This window comes from Xenopus tropicalis, chromosome 3, assembly GCF_000004195.4.
Source record: "Xenopus tropicalis strain Nigerian chromosome 3, UCB_Xtro_10.0, whole genome shotgun sequence".
In the NCBI taxonomy this organism is placed as follows: Eukaryota; Metazoa; Chordata; class Amphibia; order Anura; family Pipidae; genus Xenopus; species Xenopus tropicalis.
Window position 1 is genome coordinate 6,134,097 of NC_030679.2, and position 24,089 is coordinate 6,158,185.

Sequence of the window (24,089 nt, forward strand, 5' to 3'; positions counted from 1 at the left end):
GCTCTTGTCATGGCTAATGTGGCTAAACGCTCACACCCTTTATTGGCCAAAATGCGTGCTTGTTTATAGCCCTTAATTATGCCAGCAAAGGTATTGCCATTTACCATAGCCTGTACAGAGAGATACCATAAAAGTATGGCACATAGGGATTCCCCTGTACTAAGCACAATTCAGCAGGAACAGCCCCCTAAGTTTGCTCATAGCCTGTACAGAGAGATACCATAAAACTATGGCACATAGGGATTCCCCTGTACTAAGCACAATTCAGCAGGAACAGCCCCCTAAGTTTGCTCATAGCCTGTACAGAGAGATACCATAAAACTATGGCACATAGGGATTCCCCTGTACTAAGCACAATTCAGCAGGAACATATCAGTATATAATATAATAATAGTTAGGAAAGTGTTACAGAGTCTTCTCTGCACCATGCCCGCTGTACCCTGACAATACAATATGGGGGTGCAGGGGTTATTAATATTCTACATTACCTGTAGGTCCTGGAAAGGAATTGGTGAATTTTTGAACACTGTAGAAATTTCCTTTCATCAGGCATTGATTATAAATCTTTTACTTGGCTTTACCTATATATTTAATTTGCTGCTGGTATCTGCCAGATGATATGTTGCACTCAGAACAGACTAAACTAAGTAGCTTCCTTGTATATTTCAGAAACTCATAAATAATCTAATGCACATTCAAAGTTTTTTTTGAGCCGTACAAACTGTTCGGTTTAGTCTTCTGGCTGCAATGCGCAAACTTAGGGGGCTGTTCCTGCTGAATTGTGCTTAGTACAGGGGAATCCCTATGTGCCATAGTTTTATGGTATCTCTCTGTACAGGCTATGGGCAAACTTAGGGGGCTGTTCCTGCTGAATTGTGCTTAGTACAGGGGAATCCCTATGTGCCATAGTTTTATGGTATCTCTCTGTACAGGCTATGAGCAAACTTAGGGGGCTGTTCCTGCTGAATTGTGCTTAGTACAGGGGAATCCCTATGTGCCATAGTTTTATGGTATCTCTCTGTACAGGCTATGAGCAAACTTAGGGGGCTGTTCCTGCTGAATTGTGCTTAGTACAGGGGAATCCCTATGTGCCATAGTTTTATGGTATGTCTCTGTACAGGCTATGAGCAAACTTAGGGGGCTGTTCCTGCTGAATTGTGCTTAGTACAGGGGAATCCCTATGTGCCATAGTTTTATGGTATCTCTCTGCACAGGCTATGAGCAAACTTAGGGGGCTGTTCCTGCTGAATTGTGCTTGGTACAGGGGAATATGTGTGTAAAAATCAAGACCGTATAAAGGCACAAGGCTGCAGGCTGAGTTATACAGGGAACTCTGAGTATCACTCATGTATTATAAGGGATAATGTACCCCCTACTGTAAATGATAAGGATATTAGCAGTCACTGAGGGGTTCTGTGCCCATATAAAGGCACAAGGCTGCAGGCTGAGTTATACAGGGAACTCTGAGTATCACTCATGTATTATAAGGGATAATGTACCCCCTACTGTAAACGATAAGGATATTAGCAGTCACTGAGGGGTTCTGTGCCCCCCATATAAAGGCACAAGGCTGCAGGCTGAGTTATACAGGGAACTCTGAGTATCACTCATGTATTATAAGGGATAATGTACCCCCTACTGTAAATGATAAGGATATTAGCAGTCACTGAGGGGTTCTGTGCCCCCCATATAAAGGCACAAGGCTGCAGGCTGAGTTATACAGGGAACTCTGAGTATCACTCATGTATTATAAGGGATAATGTACCCCCTACTGTAAATGATAAGGATATTAGCAGCCACTGAGGGGTTCTGTGCCCCCATATAAAGGCACAAGGCTGCAGGCTGAGTTATACAGGGAACTCTGAGTATCACTCATGTATTATAAGGGATAATGTACCCCCTACTGTAAATGATAAGGATATTAGCAGCCACTGAGGGGTTCTGTGCCCCCATATAAAGGCACAAGGCTGCAGGCTGAGTTATACAGGGAACTCTGAGTATCACTCATGTATTATAAGGGATACTGTACCCCCTACTGTAAATGATAAGGATATTAGCAGTCACTGAGGGGTTCTGTGCCCATATAAAGGCACAAGGCTGCAGGCTGAGTTATACAGGGAACTCTGAGTATCACTCATGTTTTATAAGGGATAATGTACCCCCTACTGTAAATGATAAGGATATTAGCAGTCACTGAGGGGTTCTGTGCCCATATAAAGGCACAAGGCTGCAGGCTGAGTTATACAGGGAACTCTGAGTATCACTCATGTATTATAAGGGATAATGTACCCCCTACTGTAAATGATAAGGATATTAGCAGTCACTGAGGGGTTCTGTGCCCCCCATATAAAGGCACAAGGCTGCAGGCTGAGTTATACAGGGAACTCTGAGTATCACTCATGTATTATAAGGGAGAATGTACCCCCTACTGTAAATGATAAGGATATTAGCAGTCACTGAGGGGTTCTGTGCCCCCCATATAAAGGCACAAGGCTGCAGGCTGAGTTATACAGGGAACTCTGAGTATCACTCATGTATTATAAGGGAGAATGTACCCCCTACTGTAAATGATAAGGATATTAGCAGTCACTGAGGGGTTCTGTGCCCCCCATATAAAGGCACAAGGCTGCAGGCTGAGTTATACAGGGAACTCTGAGTATCACTCATGTATTATAAGGGATAATGTACCCCCTACTGTAAATGATAAGGATATTAGCAGTCACTGAGGGGTTCTGTGCCCATATAAAGGCACAAGGCTGCAGGCTGAGTTATACAGGGAACTCTGAGTATCACTCATGTATTATAAGGGAGAATGTACCCCCTACTATACACTAGTATTTGGGCGTTATAAGGGATCCTTGTTTGTGACAGTAGGGGGTACATCATCTACATCATGTTTATAATATAAGCTCCTACAGTGGAATTTCTCTCTGGCCGTTGCTGCTCTATGAATACTCAGTCGCTGGGGGGGGGGGGGGGGGTTGCTAAGTGAGTGAATGCGCAGCCGGTGCGGCCGGGAGAATAAATTCTGCGTTTGATAAATATGCACCTTCGCCCCAGGAGTTATTTCTCTCCCCCCGGTGCTCTATGTACAGACTGAAGATAAAATATAATGATTGCGCCGCTGCCCAGACAGCCCCGTGTCAAGTCTCTGCTTTATCGTTACGGTGGAACCGAGTTTCAGGCTTTGAATTTCCACACAAAGAAGCTGAATAATAAAGATCATTATTGTGTCCGTTGGTTCCTTCTAATGGGAAATGAATAGATCCCTGTGCCCGGCCCGGCACCAACATCAACTGTGTTTTATTGCCTTTATGTATCATACATGGAATATTTCCTTCCTCTTCCTCCTCAGTATTTCTCATTCCAACCCAGGGAACATTTCCTTAATGAGTTGGGTACAGGCTATGAGCAAACTTAGGGGGCTGTTCCTGCTGAATTGTGCTTAGTACAGAGGAATCCCTATGTGCCATAGTTTTATGGTATCTCTCTGTACAGGCTATGAGCAAACTTAGGGGGCTGTTCCTGCTGAATTGTGCTTAGTACAGAGGAATCCCTATGTGCCATAGTTTTATGGTATCTCTCTGTACAGGCTATGGGCAAACTTAGGGGCTGTTCCTGCTGAATTGTGCTTAGTACAGGGGAATCCCTATGTGCCATAGGTTTATGGTATCTCTCTGTACAGGCTATGGGCAAACTTAGGGGGCTGTTCCTGCTGAATTGTGCTTAGTACAGGGGAATCCCTATGTGCCATAGTTTTATGGTATCTCTCTGTACAGGCTATGAGCAAACTTAGGGGGCTGTTCCTGCTGAATTGTGCTTAGTACAGGGGAATCCCTATGTGCCATAGTTTTATGGTATCTCTCTATACAGGCTATGAGCAAACTTAGGGGGCTGTTCCTGCTGAATTGTGCTTAGTACAGGGGAATCCCTATGTGCCATAGTTTTATGGTATCTCTCTGTACAGGCTATGGGCAAACTTAGGGGGCTGTTCCTGCTGAATTGTGCTTAGTACAGGGGAATCCCTATGTGCCATAGTTTTATGGTATCTCTCTGTACAGGCTATGAGCAAACTTAGGGGGCTGTTCCTGCTGAATTGTGCTTAGTACAGGGGAATCCCTATGTGCCATAGTTTTATGGTATCTCTCTGTACAGGCTATGAGCAAACTTAGGGGGCTGTTCCTGCTGAATTGTGCTTAGTACAGGGGAATCCCTATGTGCCATAGTTTTATGGTATCTCTCTGTACAGGCTATGAGCAAACTTAGGGGGCTGTTCCTGCTGAATTCTGCTTAGTACAGGGGAATCCCTATGTGCCATAGTTTTATGGTATCTCTCTGTACAGGCTATGGATGCGTATGGGCCCCCCCACATTTTGATATTAGCTAAATTGTCAAACTCAAAATAATCAATGAGGGTTTAGTTGCCCTTTCCCCGTGGCTGTGCCCTAATGCACATTCAGACCTGCAGGTTCAACAGGCTCTTGTCATTTGTTTAACTGAACACTTATAGGAAAACAATCTCTTTTTAAAAATTGTGTCTGATTTCCCCTGAAAGGAGCAGATATAATGGATCAGTGGAGAAGCTGCAGTAGGAGGTTATTTTAATGAATCTGATTTCTGCCTCGTAAATAGATATTGGGTTTCAGAAAGAACTCGATGCCAAGTAATTATTTTAGGTGTCAGGTCTGAGAATTATTAGCCCAGACTGTGTATTTGTTACTCTTAAATTATACACATTTCTGCTGGAGTCGCTACAGAAATTACAAAGGAAACCTCATTACAAGAAATAGTGGGGTAACAGTCACCCTGCTATAGTTCCAGGGGTACCCAGGGCACAAATAAGCACTCACCCCAAATCCCCCCCTAACTGGCCTTCAGGCTGGGCCCCCTTAGCCCATAACAAGGTTACAGATATATAGAAACATTGGGGTAACAGTCACCCTGCTATAGTTCCAGGGGTACCCAGGGCACAAATAAGCACTCACCCCAAATCCCCCCCTAACTGGCCTTCAGGCTGGGCCCCCTTAGCCCATAACAAGGTTACAGATATATAGAAACATTGGGGTAACAGTCACCCCGCTATAGTTCCAGGGGTACCCAGGGCACAAATAAGCACTCACCCCAAATCCCCCCCTAACTGGCCTTCAGGCTGGGCCCCCTTAGCCCATAACAAGGTTACAGATATATAGAAACATTGGGGTAACAGTCACCCCGCTATAGTTCCAGGGGTACCCAGGGCACAAATAAGCACTCACCCCAAATCCCCCCCTAACTGGCCTTCAGGCTGGGCCCCCTTAGCTCATAACAAGGTTACAGATATATAGAAACATTGGGGTAACAGTCACCCCGCTATAGTTCCAGGGGTACCCAGGGCACAAATACTCACCCCAAATCCCCCCTAACTGGCCTTCAGGCTGGGCCCCCTTAGCCCATAACAAGGTTACAGATATATAGAAACATTGGGGTAACAGTCACCCCGCTATAGTTCCAGGGGTACCCAGGGCACAAATAAGCACTCACCCCAAATCCCCCCCTAACTGGCCTTCAGGCTGGGCCCCCTTAGCTCATAACAAGGTTACAGATATATAGAAACATTGGGGTAACAGTCACCCCGCTATAGTTCCAGGGGTACCCAGGGCACAAATACTCACCCCAAATCCCCCCCTAACTGGCCTTCAGGCTGGGCCCCCTTAGTCCATAACAAGGTTACAGATATATAGAAACATTGGGGTAACAGTCACCCCGCTATAGTTCCAGGGGTACCCAGGGCACAAATAAGCACTCACCCCAAATCCCCCCCTAACTGGCCTTCAGGCTGGGCCCCCTTAGCCCATAACAAGGTTACAGATATATAGAAACATTGGGGTAACAGTCACCCCGCTATAGTTCCAGGGGTACCCAGGGCACAAATAAGCACTCACCCCAAATCCCCCCCTAACTGGCCTTCAGGCTGGGCCCCCTTAGCCCATAACAAGGTTACAGATATATAGAAACATTGGGGTAACAGTCACCCCGCTATAGTTCCAGGGGTACCCAGGGCACAAATAAGCACTCACCCCAAATCCCCCCCTAACTGGCCTTCAGGCTGGGCCCCCTTAGCCCATAACAAGGTTACAGATATATAGAAACATTGGGGTAACAGTCACCCCGCTATAGTTCCAGGGGTACCCAGGGCACAAATAAGCACTCACCCAAATCCCCCCCTAACTGGCCTTCAGGCTGGGCCCCCTTAGCCCATAACAAGGTTACAGATATATAGAAACATTGGGGTAACAAACACCCAGAAACCATCATGTTTGGATTTGGACGAATAGTAATTCTATTCTGAGCCCTCATTTGCATAGTCTAATATGAGTATATTTAGACACTCCCATGAGGAGCGGTTCCATAGTAATTCAGGGTTCCTTCACACATCTGTGTGGAACAAATTGCCGGGGGGAATCTGTATCTCGTGGTATAGATTTTTCTTTCCCAATAACAAATTTTTTGGCCGAGAGATATCTTGCAATTTGCTGTTCTATTTATAACGCCCCCCCCCCCTCCCTTTTTAATCTGCAGATAAGTTTTGCCACCGAGCAGCGAGGAAATAAAAGTCAATAGAACCTCGCTCCTCTGACTTATTGATTCCCCTGAAAACATTTTTCTTCTTCATCTTTAAACACACCCGCAGGTAGAGAAGTTCACGGTTCATTTCATGTTGTGGTTTCTCGTCCTTCCCCAGAGGTGGACCTACAAGGGCTGAAGAGCTGCAACCACTCCCAAACTGAGGGTCTAGAGGGGCATGATGGGGCAAATATTTTGATGTTTCAGAAAGACCATGGAAGTCTGGTAACTATGGATAGAAAGTCCCACCCTTCATAAGTCTATCAGTGGTTGAGAACTAAGGTTCATTGTATTCCTTCAACATCACCATGTTTGGTGGCTTTCTGTAGACAACCAAGATGGACTATTATATATAATATAATATATCAACTTTAGTATTAGGAAGGCCGTAACCATGAATAGGAATTTCTGACCTTCTTATTGATAGACTATCCATGGTAGAACACTAGAGATTGTTGTGTTCCACCCTATAATGACAAGAGCAGCTTCTTGAACCTTTGTAAGACAACATCAGAATGGCAAAAATATATCATTTGTAGTAAGTTATGGAGTTTCCATCTTTGGTTTGTTTATTTATTCCCCAGACAATTCATGGCTTGTGTTTGGTCACTCTCTGTAGGGCAACAAGCTGACCTTTGAGAGACTGGTAACCATGGAAAGAAATTTCTGATGTCACTATTGATAGAATTGGACTACTGCAAATCACCTCTGTCCATTGGAAGGCCAGTAACCATGGACAAATATTCCTGACCTTCATTTTGATGGACTACATCTACTCATGGCATTACACTTGGGTTAAATCTTTTCATGGTGGAACACTAGAAATTGTTGTATTCAAACCCTATAATCATCCCTTCCATGAAAAGAGCAGCTTATTGAACCTTTGTAAGACAGAATCTGGATGGTTTTTATGGACAAAAAGTTTATTATGTAGTTAGCTATGGATTTCCCACCTTTGGTTCATTAATTTTCCGGGCTTGTGTTTAATGACCTTCTGTAGGGCATCAAGTTGGACTACTGAAAATCACCTCTGTCCATTGGAAGGCCAGTAACCATGGACAAATATTCCTGACCTTTATTTTGATAGACTAAGTCTACCCATGGCATGACACTTGGGTTAAGTCTTTTCATGGTGGAACACTAGAAATTGTTGCATCCCAACCCTATAATCATCCCTTCAATGAAAAGAGCAGCTTATTGAACCTTTGTAAGACGAAATCTGGATGGTTTTTATGGACAAAATGTATAGTATGTAGTTGGCCATGGATTTCCCACCATTGGTTCATTAATTTTCCTGGCTCGTGTTAATGACCTTCTGTAGGGCACCAAGATGAACTTACTCATCATTATTGATAGAATAAGTCTATCCATGGTGGAAAACTAGAAATTGTTGCATTTCAACCCTGTAATGATGACTTTAATGAAAAGAGCAGCTTCTCCAGCCATTGTGAGAGAAAATCTGGATGTTTTTTATGGACAAATTGTATAGTATGTAGTTGGCTATGGAGTTCTCACCATTGGTTCATTAATTTTCCTGGCTTGTGTTTAATAACCTTCTATAGGGCACCAAGTTGGACTACTGCATATCACCTCTGTCCACTGGAAAGCCAGTAACCATGGACAAATATTCCCGACTTCATTTTGATGGACTAAGTCTACCCATGGCATGACACTTGGGTTAAGTCTTTTCATGGTGGAACACTAGAAATTGTTGCATTCTATCCCTATAATCATCCCTTCAATGACAAGAGCAGCTTCTTGAACCTTTGTACGGCAAAATATATAATTTGTAGTAAGTTATGGAGTTTCCATCTTTGGTTTGTTTATTTCTTCCCCAGACAATTCATGGCTTGTGTTTTCTCATTCTCTGTAGGGCAACAAGCTGACCTTTGAGAGACTGGTAACCATGGAAAGAAATTCCTGATGTCATTATTGATAAAATAAGTCTATTCATGGTGGAAAACTAGAAATTGTTGCATTCCAACCCTATAATCATCCCTTCGATGAAAAGAGCAGCTTCTTGAACCTTTGTAAGACAAAATCTGGATGGTTTTTATGGACAAAATGCATAGCATGTAGTTGACCATTGGTTCAATTATTGATCAATGACCTTCTGTAGGGCACCACGATTGACTACTGCATATCACCTCTGTCCATTGGAAGGCCAGTAACCATGGACAAAAATTCCTGACCTTCATTTTAATGGACTAAGTCTATCCATGGCATGACACTTGGGTTAAGTCTTTTCATGGTGGAACACTAGAAATTGTTGCATTCCAACCCTATAATCATCCCTTCGATGAAAAGAGCAGCTTCTTAAACCACTGTGAAGCAAAATCTTGATTTTCCTGGCTTGTGTTTAATGACCTTCTGTAGGGCACCAAGTTGGACTACTGCATATTTGCATTGGAAGGCCAGTAACCATGGACAAAAATTTGATGGACTAAGTCTACCCTTGGCTTACTACCTCTGTCCATTGGAAAGCTGGTACCCATGGACAGAAACTCCTGACCTTCATTTTGATAGAATAAATCTATCCATGTGAGGACACTGGGGTTTTAAGTCTATCCATGGTGGAACACTAGAGTTTGTGCCATTCCAACCCTATCATGATCCCTTCATTGTCAAAGGCAGCTCCTTGAACCTTTGTAAGACAAAAACTGAATGGCTTTTGGGGACAAAATGTATAATATATAGGATATGGACTTCCACCCTCATTTAATATATTCCTTCCCCATGCAATTCATGGCTTGTGTTTAGTGACCTTTGGAAGGCTGGTAACCATGGACAGAATTTCCTGACCTTCATTTTGATAGAATGAATCTTGAACCTTCTTGAACCTTCGTGTAACACTATCTGGATAGTATCAATGCACCCAAGGAAAGCTAGTGGGCTTCAAGTTGGTCATTCTTCTATTATGTGATTCATCCACCCCACATAGTGGCCTCAGCCTTCATAAATGGCTGGGGGTTCCTTCTTCTTTAACCCAGGTTTGGAATAGGATACTGTAAGGAAGAGGCCCAACTTGCTAAAGTATGGAGAGAATTGAGGGATTACCTGTTCCCCCCTTGGTTTGGTATCAAGATTTGCTCCCAAACATTGTGAATACCTTTACGGTATTGGTTCTCACCACCACTATTGGATGTATCTGCCTGATGTACAACATGTAGATATGGCTTCTACACGCTAAGGCCTAGGAGTCTACTCATTTGTACCCAAAGGAAGCTAGAGGTTTCCAAGTTGGTCGTTCCTCTATTATGTGATTCATTCACCCCAGATAGTGGCCTCAACCTTCATGACTTTCTAGGGGTCCCTTCTTCTTTAACCCAGGTTTGGAATAGGATACTGTAAGGAAGAGGCCCAACTTGCTAAAGTATGGAGAGAATTGAGGCATTACCTGTTCCCCCTTGGTTTATCTGCCCCACAGTTTGGTAACCACTCATCTAGTCTGTGAAATCCTTCTTGCCTGATATCTATCCCAAACATTTTGAATACCTTTACGGTATTGGTTCTCACCACCACTATTGGATGTACAACATGTAGATATGGCTTCTACACGCTAAGGCCTAGGAGTCCATTTACAAAAACATCACATCTGCACCCAAAGGAAGCTAGAGGACTCCAAGTTGGTCATTCCTCTATTATGTGATTCATCCACCCCAGATAGTGGCCTCAGCCTTCATGAATGGCTAGGGGTCTCTTCTTCTTTAACTCAGGTTTGGAATAGGATACTGTAAGGAAGAGGCCCAACTTGCTAAAGTATGGAGAGAATTGAGGCATACCTGTTGCCCCTTGGTTAATAACCACTGATCTAGTCTGTGAAATCTTTCTTGCCTGATAGGCATTACCTGTTTGCCCCTTGATCTGCCCCACAGTTTGGTAACTACTCATCCAGTTCTTCTTGGCTCATATCTATCCCAAACATTGTGAATACCTTTACGGTATTGGTTCTCACCACCACTATTGGATGTATCTGCCTGATGTACAACATGTAGATATGGCTTCTACATGCTAAGGCCTAGGAGTCTACTCATTTGTACCCAAAGGAACCTAGAGGGTTCCAAGTTGGTCATTCCTCTATTATGTGCTTCTTGAACCTTTGTGTAACACAATATGTATAGTATCAATGCACCCAAAGGAATCTAGTGGGTTCCAAGTTGGTCATTCCTCTATTTTGTGCTTCTTGAACATTTGTGTAACACAATTTGGATAGTATCAATGCACCCAAAGGAACCTAGAGGGTTCCAAGTTGGTCATTCCTCTATTATGTGCTTCTTGAACCTTTGTGTAACACAATTTGGATAGTATCAATGCACCCAAAGGAACCTAGAGGGTTCCAAGTTGGTCATTCCTCTATTATGTGCTTCTTGAACCTTTGTGTAACACATTTTGGATAGTATCAATGCACCAAAAGGAAGCTAGAGGGCTCAAAGTTGGTCATTCCTCTATTATGTGATTCATTCACCCCAGATAGTGGCCTTCATGACTTGCCAGGGTTCCCTTCTTCTTTAACCCAAGTTTGGAATAACAAAAGAAAACCGGTATCAGCCATTGTGCATTTTCTTCTCATTTATTTATATATTTATTCATTTTTACAAACATTACCTGCACCCCGGGGTGTATATAGCACTGTGCCGTGACTGTATCCCCAATACCCTCATCCATATATATCCTAGTGTCTTTCAAAACCTTATGTGTCCACCATAACCTACCAATGATGTAGAACTAACATTCAAACATAGAAATAGGAGATATTGCCAAGGGGTCACCCTATGTTATAGCAAGTCAGTTGAACTGCCACCATCAAGCTGGGTGGGGTAATTCCCATTGTGGGCTAGGGCACTTGTTTTGATGCTGAATGGTGGAAGTGACATCATCACGACTCATCACAATTTTAAGTGCCATTTTGTCAGAGGCAAGCCCCCTTCTTGGCCACAATGATGCTGGACAGGGTTGGACTGGGAAAAAACCCGGTGGGCCCCAGCGGCCAAGACCCGGTCCCTAATCCTGTGTCCCCGGCTGCCGGTGACCCTCCCCATATGCATTGAAGTAAGTTTCGCGCTCATGGGGGCGGGTGGTGGGGGTTAGGAGGATGCGGTGGGGGGTTAGGGTAGTGCAGCGGGGGCACCTGTGGGGGGTGCGGGGGACATGGCAGGGGCACCTTGGGCACCCCCAGTCTGTCCCTGATGCTGGAACTGTGGGTAAAAACATGGCAAACTGCACCCAAACTTGCACAAGGGGACCCTCTAATTCCAAAGGCATCAACAGAAAGGCAGCTAATTAAAAAAAAAAAAACATAGACCAATTGCAAGGTTGCTTTTATCAAGATGCCAATGTTACACGCTGGTCACTTGAAAGGGGGAGCTCACCTTAGAATGAACTATTAGGACGATGTAGGCATCCCTTTTCACTATATTGAGTTGTAATTAGTCTGGTCGCTAGGGCTTAGTTACCCTAGCAACCAGGGAGCAAGTTTGGAAATCAGGATGCACCGGATGCTGGGGTCAGCAACTCCCCTGACAGCATTTTCAAATAGGAACACTTATAATTAAAGGGGACATATACCTTCCATAGTGGGGTTCCACCAAGATGCTGTGAGACTACAGCTCCCAGACTTTCCAATGGGGTACAAGCATGATGGCATCTGTAGTCCAGCAACCATAGGTAGATTCTTACAGCAACACTATGACACAATAAAAGCTTTTTTTTTTTCTTTAAAGCTTTCCAGTGCCTAATTAATGCAAAAGGATCCTCCAATGAGAATCCACGACTGCTCTGTTTACACCTGACTCTTTATTCTTAGTTTCATGGGATTATGGGATTATCACCAAAGGCAGTAAACGTGTATTTACTATCTCATTACCCCTAAACAGCCCCTACTGAATGCAATATAGCATTTATAAGCAAAAACTGCACTTCTCTCCTTATGTTAGATAGCAATGAGTTAGCTGGTTGGGATGATTCTTATTGGGGAGACCTTTGGTATCTGTAATTACATTTTGCCTTCTTTAGAGAGCTAGTGGGGGGGGTGCAAAGGAGGCAGTTTCAGCTAAGGTACTGGGTAATACTGTATCTGGCACGTGCCCACAGCATTATTCAATATAAATAACTTAGCACCATGTTCATTTGAGGCTTAGGAGAATTGCTAATACAGAGTAATTGCTTATTCCTTAAGATGGCGGCTGATACGTCATTGGCCAAAGTTCCAAACACTCAAGTTCCCAATGTAAAATACAATATTACAGACAATTCATCAGGAGGAAGTGCGGAGTGTTTGTAATACGTTGATAGATGAATTGGCTAATACTACAAGCCTTCGGCCAGTCTTTATTGTCTTCTTCAGATCAGCTGTATAGGGATAACTGCCTTTCTGAATTTATGGTATCTCTCTGTACAGGCTATGGGCAAACTTAGGGGGCTGTTCCTGCTGAATTGTGCTTAGTACCATAGTTTTATGGTATCTCTTTGGACAGGCTATGAACAAACTTGACTGGAAAAACTCATTTTGGAGAGAGTTAAGGAAGACCTTGCCAATGGAGTCCGTAAGCAATGGAGGCTTTGATGCTAGTAGAGTTAGTAGTCGGGCAAAGCAAGGGAAACACTGTCAATCCATCTCTTTAATAAATAAAGGTACAGTGAGGCTTTATGGACCTGGCCAACCCTTTCACCCTGCCCAGATTCTGTAGGTATCTCTTGTATCTTCTGCCCCTGACCAAGGAAAGGTATCATTTATCTTTTTCCTCTACAGCTTGTCCACCTTATTGAAGGAAAGATCATGAATACATGGCCACCATTGGGAGGGGACAGGTGGGGAATCGGTCAGGTAGGGTTGCAGTGGGGAAGACTAAAACCCACAGGACCCCAGGGTTTGACGGTTCTGATTGGCATAACCCCTTTTCTAGAGCATTGAGGGAAGGTGGAGGTCACAGTTTTTCCTCTATAGCTTGTTCACTTTATCTAAGGAAAGATCATGAATACAGGGCCACCATTGGGAGGGGACAGGTGGGGAATCGGTCAGGTAGGGTTGCAGTGGGGCAGACTAAAACCCACAGGACCCCAGGGTTGGACGGTTCTGGTCGGCATAACCACTTTTATAGAGCATTGTGGGAAGGTGGAGGTCACAGTTTTTCCTCTACAGCTTGTCCACTTTATCTAAGGAAAGATCATGAATACAGGGCCACCATTGGGAGGGGACATGTGGGGAATCGGTCAGGTAGGGTTGCAGTGGGGAAGACTAAAACCCACAGGACCCCAGGGTTGGACGGTTCTGGTCAGCATAACCACGTTTTTGAGCATTGTGGGAAGGTGGAGCCATCGTCACCCCAGTGAACCCAAGTCTTCCCTCTTTTCTTCTCCAACTTGCTATCTTTTATTAATATACTGCCAACATAGTGGGTTGGGTTTGGGTGGGAGAAGGTCGGTTACGCTCAGACACAAGTCAAATATTGTCGGCCAATGCATCACAACGCATCACAACTGTCAGGTTTCCTCTGTGGTTGGGACCCTTGATGGTTGTGTTGGCTTTTGCTGACTGCAAAAAAAGTTGGAACTTGTGGTGAAGATGGTACTTTAGGTAGATCATGGCCATGTTCTATTGGTTGTGGTCCTATACTAATTATATGGTAGGTCCAGGGTCAGAATGGGCTACCAGGCCACCGGGAAAAATCTGGTGGCCCAGACCCGACCCTTGCCGGCGCTCCCTCTGCCCAACTGTTCCTCCCAAGATGCGTTAAATTTACGTGCTCAGGGGAGGACGTTGGGTGGGGGACCCTGCAGGGGGTTAGGGGGGCACCAGGGGGGGGTGCGGTCAGGGGACGTAGCCGGCGGGGACACCTGCAGGGTGGGCCCTGCACCCTCCCCAGTCTAACCCTGGGTAGGTCCCACAGCCCAAGAGGCAGAGGTGGGCCATTCGGTATTAGCCAGGCCCTTGGGGGGTGGGGGGGTACACGGTTCTCCATGATTTATGATGGCAGCCTTCCCTGGGCATTGTGATCAAAAATATTAACAATATATTAACAATACAATCTGGAATAAAACATATAGAGCATGGATCAGCCTTACTGTCTACATCCCACTTAATGTTTAAGTTCAACTTTCCCTTTAAATGTCTCCAGACAGAAGAAACCCCCCCCCCATTCCAGCGTGTGTCGCCTCGTACTAAATAATATTATTGCATCTTTACTTTCCCTTTACGTCCCTGCGCTATTATCCAGCCTTTTCCTTTACGGATAGGGACACCTCCCATTCACCGCTATATCCGACTTCGAGTTTACATGTTTGCAAGACCATGTAGCGTTAATACATCTTATCGGTAATTACTGTAAAAAGAAAGAGAGGCTTCTGCATAAATAATCCCCTTTTCCCCATGAATTCAACACAGAACTCTGTACAGTGAATTGATTGGCTAGTTTGTATCCAGGAAGCTCTAATGTGGCCCCCGCGGGGCCCCCGATCGTGAGAGATATATTTTTGATAGACAAGTCACTGAAAACACTGAGGCACAGAAGAAACCAGTTTAAACGCTTAGGATAAATATTGGGAAAAAAAAAACCCCAAAAAAATTCTGCGTCAAACTTGGGACTTTGTGAGTCATGTCAACGTCATTTTTGTTCAATACTCTGCCACTCGGTTTCCTTGTAGACGTAACGACTCGTTAAAGTGTGAATATCGTAGTAATACAGACATGGAATTAACTGGGGAGCCAAGGAGCCCTTGAGAGTCCGTCAACGAAAGAGCACGAAGTTGTACCCAGGTTCGACTTCAATGGTTTCCAAGTTCTAAGTGCGGGTGGAGAAGACCCACCAGTCCCGGCGAGGTTCTTTGATTGCACATTCCGTTTATGAGTGTAAAGTGCTATGGCATTATATTAAAATGGCAGCTCGGAAGGTCTCCGTCTCCTCCACCTCCGAGTATTTTTTACCTAGCCGAGCCGATGTTTTTATACTGGCACATTAGGAGGTGCTTGAAAGTCTTCTTGAAGGTGGTATTGCAGAGGGCGTAGCAAGCAGGGTTGATGGTGCTGTTGATATAGCAAAGCCAGTAGCCGATAGTCCAAACGGTGTTGGGCACGCAGACGGCACAGAAGGTGTTAATTAAAACCATGACGTTGTACGGTGTCCAGGTGATAATGAACGCAAGCAGAATGGCCAAGATTGTCCTTGTGACTTTCTTTTCTCTGGAAGGTGGAAGCTTCTTCTTGGGAGGCTGTTTGGTCATCTTTACAATTTTGCGGGCAACTATGTTCTGCTTGTCTTCTCCGTTGCGTCCGTTGGCCCCTGGGACGATCTCCACGGTGGTGCCGGTGGCATTAGAACAATCGCCCTTCGGGGACTTTGTCACTATCCGTATGCACGTGAGCTTGGAGTTCTCCGTCTTTGGATTGGCTTGAGATCCCGAGGCCTGTGGGACGTCTTTGGCGGCACCTTCGTCCTTGGTGTTGACGACGCTGACCGACGTGGAGTCGTTGGAGATCTCTTTTTCTTCCCCTTCTGCCTGGACGCAGTTTTCGATGCCGGAGTTGCTCGTGACTTTGCCGTTCTGGATTTTCCCATGGTCCAACCCGTCTTCGTTGGCGGCCACGTTGTTGTTATTTGGTTTTACGATTTTCCCTTGGACATTACTAGGAGATATTGGGTCTTGATTGGGCGCTGCCTCTTTTTTGCCCTTCTTGATCCGGCTTTTGCTCGCTCTCGATATCTGCCAGTACAACACGGTCATGATAATGACGGGCAAGTAGAAGGCAGCGATAGCCGTGCCAAACGTGACCGCGGCATTGGAGAAGAACTGGATGTAGCACTCACCTTCTGGGACAGTTCTCCCTCCAACGATAAACTGCCAAAAAAGTATAGCAGGCGCCCATAGAATAAAAGATAGCACCCAAGCGGCGGCAATCATCATGCCTGCCATCTTGGTGGTGCGCCTCACTGGATAGGTTAGAGGTTTGGTGACACAGAAATACCTATCAAAGCTGATGATGAGAAGGTTCATGACTGAAGCATTGCTGACGACGTAATCCAAGGCCAACCATAGGTCGCACACAACAGGTCCTATCGGCCAGTACCCAATCACAGTGTAGAGAGTATAGAGGTTCATGGAGAAGACCCCGATGATCAAGTCAGCGCAGGCTAAGCTGAACAAAAAATAGTTGTTGACAGTCTGAAGGTGTCGGTTGACTTTTATGGAGACCATGACCAAGATGTTTCCAATGATGGTGACCAAGCTGAGGGATCCAGCCACAATCACAATGAAGACCACCTCTACCGTTTTGTAAGGGCTTCCCATCATGGTCTCATTGGTTGAGGACACGTTGACTAGGCTTGAGTTATTCATGATTGCAGATTAGACAGCTCCTCAATGACTCTCTAGAGACCATTTACACCTGGGGGAGAGAGGAAAAAGGAAACTCATTACCCACCAGAACGTCAACTGTAAGTAAGAACTAAAGGGGAACTTTACCCAAAGTCTGTATTTTTGCCTAATGAAAGAAAATGTTATTGTAATCAACATTAGTGATGAGCGAATTTTTTCGCCAGGCATGGATTCGCAGCGAATTTACGCATTTCGCCATTGGCGAATTGTTTCGCAAAACTTCTGTGAAAATTCAACGTGGAAAAATGCGTTGCGCACAATTTTTTTTGGTTGTGCATCAAATTGGGCGTGGTCATGTCAAAAAAGGCGCGGTCGCATCAAATTGGTATCGGGTGCGTCAAATCAGGCGCGGTCATGCCAAACCAGGCGCGGGTGCATCATATTGCTCGTGGTCATGTAAAAAAAGCCGCGGGTGACATGACCGCGCCCGGTCTGTCGTGACCACACCTTTTTGTGACATGACCGTCCCCGATTTGACTCACCCGTGCTCAATTTGACGCGACCGCACCCTTTTTGACACAACCACTTTTTTTGCTGCGCCCACGGTGCGTCAAATTGGGCACGGTCATGTAAAAAAAGGCGCGGTAGTGCCAAACCAGGCACGGGTGTGTCATATTGGCCATGGTCATGTAAAAAAAAGCCACGGGTAGCATGACCGCGCCCGGTTTGTCATGACCACACCTTTTTGTGACATGACCGCGCCCGATTTGACGCACCCGTGCCTAATTTGCCTTACCGTGCCCTTTTTGACACGGCCACTTTTTTTTGCCGCGCCCACGCCCAATTTTGTCACGTCCAATTGGGCGTGGGCGTGTCAAAAAAGCGCGGGCGACAAAAAAATAGACGCGGGCAACAAAAAAGGCGCTGTTTCGCGTATCTTCTTGCCGTTACGTGAATTTTATCAACAGATTCGCTCATCACTAATCAACATCCCTATATAATTAACTGCGTTCAGTGGTCTAAATGCAATAGCTATTGAAAGCCTGAAACAATGTAGCAAAGTCAGCTGACCTGGGTGGACCAGTTACATTGCTGCATTGTCTCAATAATGAGAAACAGGGAACAGACATGGTGAGACAGGCGCTGCTTTCTATAGGAATGACAGTTCCGTATAACTCTAAACCCAGTGAGAATGGCTAATCCATGTATATTGGAAAGTTGCTTAGAATTCTATTTTCTTTCATTATTCAGAACCCAGATTTTGAGTGGAATACACAAAGAATACACAAATTTAGGATTAAATATACAGTTTATACAGTTTTAAAACTTCAATTCCGAGCTGAGACGCTGACAATGTGGTTGTTATTCTCTTCCGAATAATCCACTAACGGGGAAAAGATAAACCATAGCTCAAGGGAGAACCGCAGCGTCAGTTAGTTACATCTGTAAACTGCTATGGGCATGGGGGAAGAATACAAATACCATTTTGGATTCGGTAGAGTCACGGCACCCAGCCCAATAAACCCAATAGGGCTGTTCTGCCCCCAATAAGGGGTAATTATATCTTAGTTGGGATCAAGTACAGGTACTGTTTTATTATTACAGAGAAAAGGGAATCATTTAACCATTAAATAAACCCAATAGGGCTGTTCTGCCCCAATAAGGGGTAATTATATCTTAGTTGGGATCAAGTACAGGTACTGTTTTATTATTACAGGGAAAAGGGAATCATTTAACCATTAAATAAACCCAATAGGGCTGTTCTGCCCCCAATAAGGGGTAATTATATCTTAGTTGGGATCAAGTACAGGTACTGTTTTATTATTACAGAGAAAAGGGAATCATTTAACCATTAAATAAACCCAATAGGGCTGTTCTGCCCCAATAAGGGGTAATTATATCTTAGTTGGGATCAAGTACAGGTACTGTTTTATTATTACAGAGAAAAGGGAATCATTTAACCATTAAATAAACCCATAGGGCTGTTCTGCCCCAATAAGGGGTAATTATATCTTAGTTGGGATCAAGTACAGGTACTGTTTTATTATTACAGGGAAAAGGGAATCATTTAACCATTAAATAAACCCAATAGGGCTGTTCTGCCCCCAATAAGGGTAATTATATCTTAGTTGGGATCAAGTACAGGTACTGTTTTATTATTACAGAGAAAAGGGAATCATTTAACCATTAAATAAACCCAATAGGGCTGTTCTGCCCCCAATAAGGGGTAATTATATCTTAGTTGGGTTCAAGTACAGGTACTGTTTTATTATTACAGAGAAAAGGGAATAATTTAACCATTAAATAAACCCAATAGGGCTGTTCTGCCCCCAATAAGGGGTAATTATATCTTAGTTGGGATCAAGTACAGGTACTGTTTTATTATTACAGAGAAAAGGGAATCATTTAACCATTAAATAAACCCAATAGGGCTGTTCTGCCCCAATAAGGGGTAATAATATCTTAGTTGGGATCAAGTACAGGTACTGTTTTATTATTACAGAGAAAAGGGAATCATTTAACCATTAAATAAACCCAATAGGGCTGTTCTGCCCCCAATAAGGGGTTAACAGATATCATACCTGTACCTGGAGATACTGTGTTTCTATCTACGTGAGAAAACAAGGATCTAACACCCTTCAGTTTCCAAAGACCAGGGTGCCTGACTTTGCCTTACAGGTGTCTCAGATTCCACTTCATACAGGAGACAGTTAAAGCAGAATAACTTGAACAGCGAACACTTCCTGCTAATGAGGTTCGGGGGCTTCATAATTCACTTCTAAGGAGCCCTCCTATGACCTTTAGCTCGCCTTTACAGAAAACGTCCCCACTCAGAATAATTAAATGTGCACTGAGGGACTGGATAATGAGGAGACTTTTCCTTCTACCCCCGAGCTGCAGCATTCATTTAAAGAGAAACCTACTGTTTTATAAATAGAAATATATAATAGAATTATTTTATTTATATAGAGTATAAATGATAAGGGTATAACTTATTGTGTGCCCAGAACATTCCTTCTCTGTATATTTGTATTTATACATATGGGTAGGGGGTGCCATAGTGTTTCCCTTAGACAGTACAGTATGGGGGTACAGCTTATTGTGTGCCCAGAACATTCCTTCTCTGTATATTTGTATTTATACATATGGGTAGGGGGTGCCATAGTGTTTCCCTTAGACAGTACAGTATGGGGGTATAGCTTATTGTGTGCCCAGAACATTCCTTCTCTGTATATTTGTATTTATACATATGGGTAGGGGGTGCCATAGTGTTTCCCTTAGACAGTACAGTATGGGGGTACAGCTTATTGTGTGCCCAGACAATTCCTTCCTGTATATTTGTATTTATACATATGGGTAGGGGGTGCCATAGTGTTTCCCTTAGACAGTACAGTATGGGGGTATAGCTTATTGTGTGCCCAGAACATTCCTTCTCTGTATATTTGTATTTATACATATGGGTAGGGGGTGCCATAGTGTTTCCCTTAGACAGTACAGTATGGGGGTACAGCTTATTGTGTGCCCAGAACATTCCTTCTCTGTATATTTGTATTTATACATATGGGTAGGGGGTGCCATAGTGTTTCCCTTAGACAGTACAGTATGGGGGTACAGCTTATTGTGTGCCCAGAACATTCCTTCTCTGTATATTTGTATTTATACATATGGGTAGGGGGTGCCATAGTGTTTCCCTTAGACAGTACAGTATGGGGGTACAGCTTATTGTGTGCCCAGAACATTCCTTCTCTATATATTTGTATTTATACATATGGGTAGGGGGTGCCATAGTGTTTCCCTTAGACAGTACAGTATGGGGGTACAGCTTATTGTGTGCCCAGAACATTCCTTCTCTGTATATTTGTATTTATACATATGGGTAGGGGGTGCCATAGTGTTTCCCTTAGACAGTACAGTATGGGGGTACAGCTTATTGTGTGCCCAGAACATTCCTTCTCTGTATATTTGTATTTATACATATGGGTAGGGGGTGCCATAGTGTTTCCCTTAGACAGTACAGTATGGGGGTACAGCTTATTGTGTGCCCAGAACATTCCTTCTCTGTATATTTGTATTTATACATATGGGTAGGGGGTGCCATAGCGTTTCCCTTAGACAGTACAGTATGGGGGTACAGCTTATTATGTGCCCAGAACATTCCTTCTCTGTATATTTGTATTTATACATATGGGTAGGGGGTGCCATAGTGTTTCCCTTAAACAGTACAGTATGGGGGTACAGCTTATTGTGTGCCCAGAACATTCCTTCTCTGTATATTTGTATTTATACATATGGGAGGGAGAAAGAAGAGCTGTTGGCTCCTCGGGGAACAAAAGGTAAGAAATCATAATATCATTGATCCTTGTGCCGTTGGTTGGATGGAGCAGACATATGTATTATTTATCAGCAGGGAATGGTGCTGGGCCGGCTTAGTCGTTAGCTCATAATTGGAGACACGTTGAAGACCTTTCCTGTTAGATCGATGCCACGGGCGGATCTTCTGCTCCATCTGGAAGCCATTCCAGCCATTAAGGTTCCTCCCCACCCCATGAAACATTCAGACGTATTGGGAATTCCTATTGGAGGGGGGGCGATCGGAGATAAGTCATTATCATGGCTGGGGTAGTTAGAAAATACACCGTTGGGCACCAACCTTTCCAGAACTATCTGATAACCCTATGAAACCTATAAAGAGTTAGCAGGAACCTGGGGCAATGACTTATGGGTTGTGATGAGCGAATTGGAAACGGCAATAAAATTCGCGAAACGGCAATAAATTTGCGAAACGCATTTGTCACGGGGTGTTTATTATCATCCGCGCTTTTTTTTTTACGAGACCAAGCCCTTTTGACACGTCAACGACCTTTTTTGACTAGTGATGAGTGATTTTTTCGCCAGGCATGGATTCGAAACTTCAGTGAAAATTCACCGCGGGAAAATTTGTTGCACGAAAAAACATTTTATGTTGCGCATCAAATTAGGTGCGTTCGCGTCAGAAATAGGCGTGGTTGTGTCAAATTAGGCACGGTCATATCAAAAAAGGCACAGTCATGTCAAAAAAGGCGTGGTCGCGTCAAATTAGGCGCCATTGGCGAATTTTTTGCGAAACTTCAGTGAAAATTCGCCACAGAAAAATTCACGTCAAGGAAATTTTTTTGTTGTTACGCGTCAAAAAAAGGTGCGGTTGTGTCAAAAAAAGGCGCGGGTGTGCCAAATTAGGCGCGGTCTTGTCAAAAGGGCGTGGTCGCGTCAAATTAGGCGCCATTGGCGAATTGTTTTGCGAAACTTCAGTGAAAATTCGCCACAGAAAAATTCACGTCACGGAAATTTTTTTGTTGTTGTGCGTCAAAAAAAGGTGCGGTTGTGTCAAAAAAAGGCGCAGGTGTGCCAAATTAGGCGCGGTCTTGTCAAACGGGCGTGGTCGCGTCAAATTAGGCGCCATTGGCGAATTGTTTTGCGAAACTTTAGTTAAAATTCATTGCACAGAAATTTTTTTGTCAGGCGTCAAATTGGGCGCAGTCACGTCAAAAAAAGGTGCGGTTGTGTCAAAAAAAGGCATGGGCGTGTCAAATTAGGCGCAGTCTTGTCAAAAAGGCGTGGTCGCGTCAAATTAGGCGCCATTGGCGAATTGTTTTGCTAAACTTCAGTGAAAAATCGCTGCAGAAAAATCTGTCATATTGGGCACAGTCGTGTGAAAAAGGGCGCGACCGTGTTAAAAAAAAGGCGTGGTCACGTCAAATTAGGTGCAGTTGCGTCAAAAAAGGTGCGGCCTCGTAAAAAAAAAAGCACAGGTGACAAAAATGCGTTTTGCAAATTTTTCGCCGTTTTGTGAATTTTCTTGCCGTTTCGCAAATTTTATGGCAAAGCGAAACGGATCAGATTCGCTCATTGCTATTTTTTACGCCCTTTTTTGACGTGTCCAATTTGACACTCGACAATTTTTTGGACGCGCGACGAATTTCTCCTCTGCAAATTGTCACAGAAGTTTCGCGAAACAATTCGCCAATGCGGAAATTCGCTGCGAATCCATACCTGGCAAAAAAATTCGCTCATCGCCACTTTTTGGGCAGTTGTAGGAGAAGGCGATAGAGTCTCTTCTCCCAGTCCCAGAGATGATGGTAAAAGGTAGTGATGCACCGAATCCCCCACTTTTTTGGATTCAGCCGAACCCCCAAACCCACCCATAGCATATGCTAATTAGAATTTAACCCCTTTCGATCCTATTCAGCATTTGCTGATTTCGGGGGAAATTTGGGGGTTCAGCCGAACCCAAAAAAGTGGGTTTGGTGCATCCCTAGTAAAAGGTGAGCACGTTATAAAACAAACTCCCCCAAAACCTCAAAAGTGGCAACATTTATGCTTTCTACCTGACAGGTCCCACATCCCATCTCAAATGCCACCCACTTTTTGCTAAGCCCCTCCCCTATGATGGTCCATCCTACTTCCCCCCCAATCCCACACACACACACAATATTATCAAGGCTGGCTAAATTTTGTGCAAAACATAATGTGTTACCGCATGGCTTTCAAGGTTCCCCAACCCCCTTTCGCCATAACAAAAACAAGGGTAGAGTCACGTATATATATTTTTACTTTATTCTATAAAGGCCCCGCCCACTCCACGGTGGTGGAAACTATAGAAACTGCTGGTTAATAAACGAGAAGAAAGAAGTTCCTAACGGGCCCCGCCTCCTCCTTAGAAACATTAAATAATAACGTAACGTTTAATTAAACTTGTCTTTTAATTAAGTGACTGTGATGTCGTCCCTGCCCTATATTACCCACGATTCCCCTGCCCACCAATGAACACAATTAATTCCAATACTGTCTCATCATTTCAGTAAATTTCTAGTATGCGGCCATTTAATAATATAATTGGTCAAACGATGCTCCCATTGGCCGATCCCATGGGTACGAGGACGTAGAAAAAAAAAATCTACCGTTAAAGACGACTTTCTGTGAATAAGATGCGTTAATAAAATATTTTATTGAACATTTATAGGAGAATAAAGTGAAGACGAATTCCTCTTGTAAATTATTTTATACAATGTACTGAAAATGGACTTAAAGGGTAAGTAAACCCACACATACATTTTTGCCTAATGAATGTAAATCTAATTCTGAGCAGATTCCACATATTTACTAATTACAAATATTCACTGATTTTACCGTTATTTGTA

At 43.9% G+C, this 24,089-nt stretch overlaps 1 protein-coding gene across 1 annotated transcript in view; it reads right to left on the reverse strand.

Annotated features, from left to right (window-relative positions):
• Positions 1 to 14,351: 14,351 nt before the first annotated feature.
• The window catches only part of chrm2 (cholinergic receptor, muscarinic 2), a 103,933-nt gene continuing 94,195 nt past the window's right edge, over positions 14,352 to 24,089 (reverse strand). Inside the window, exon 2 of the mRNA XM_002942800.5 lies at positions 14,352 to 16,981. Within this exon, the coding sequence (XP_002942846.2) occupies positions 15,520 to 16,932 (1,413 nt within the window). The 5' untranslated portion in view covers positions 16,933 to 16,981 and the 3' untranslated portion in view covers positions 14,352 to 15,519. The remainder of the gene's footprint in view (positions 16,982 to 24,089) is intronic.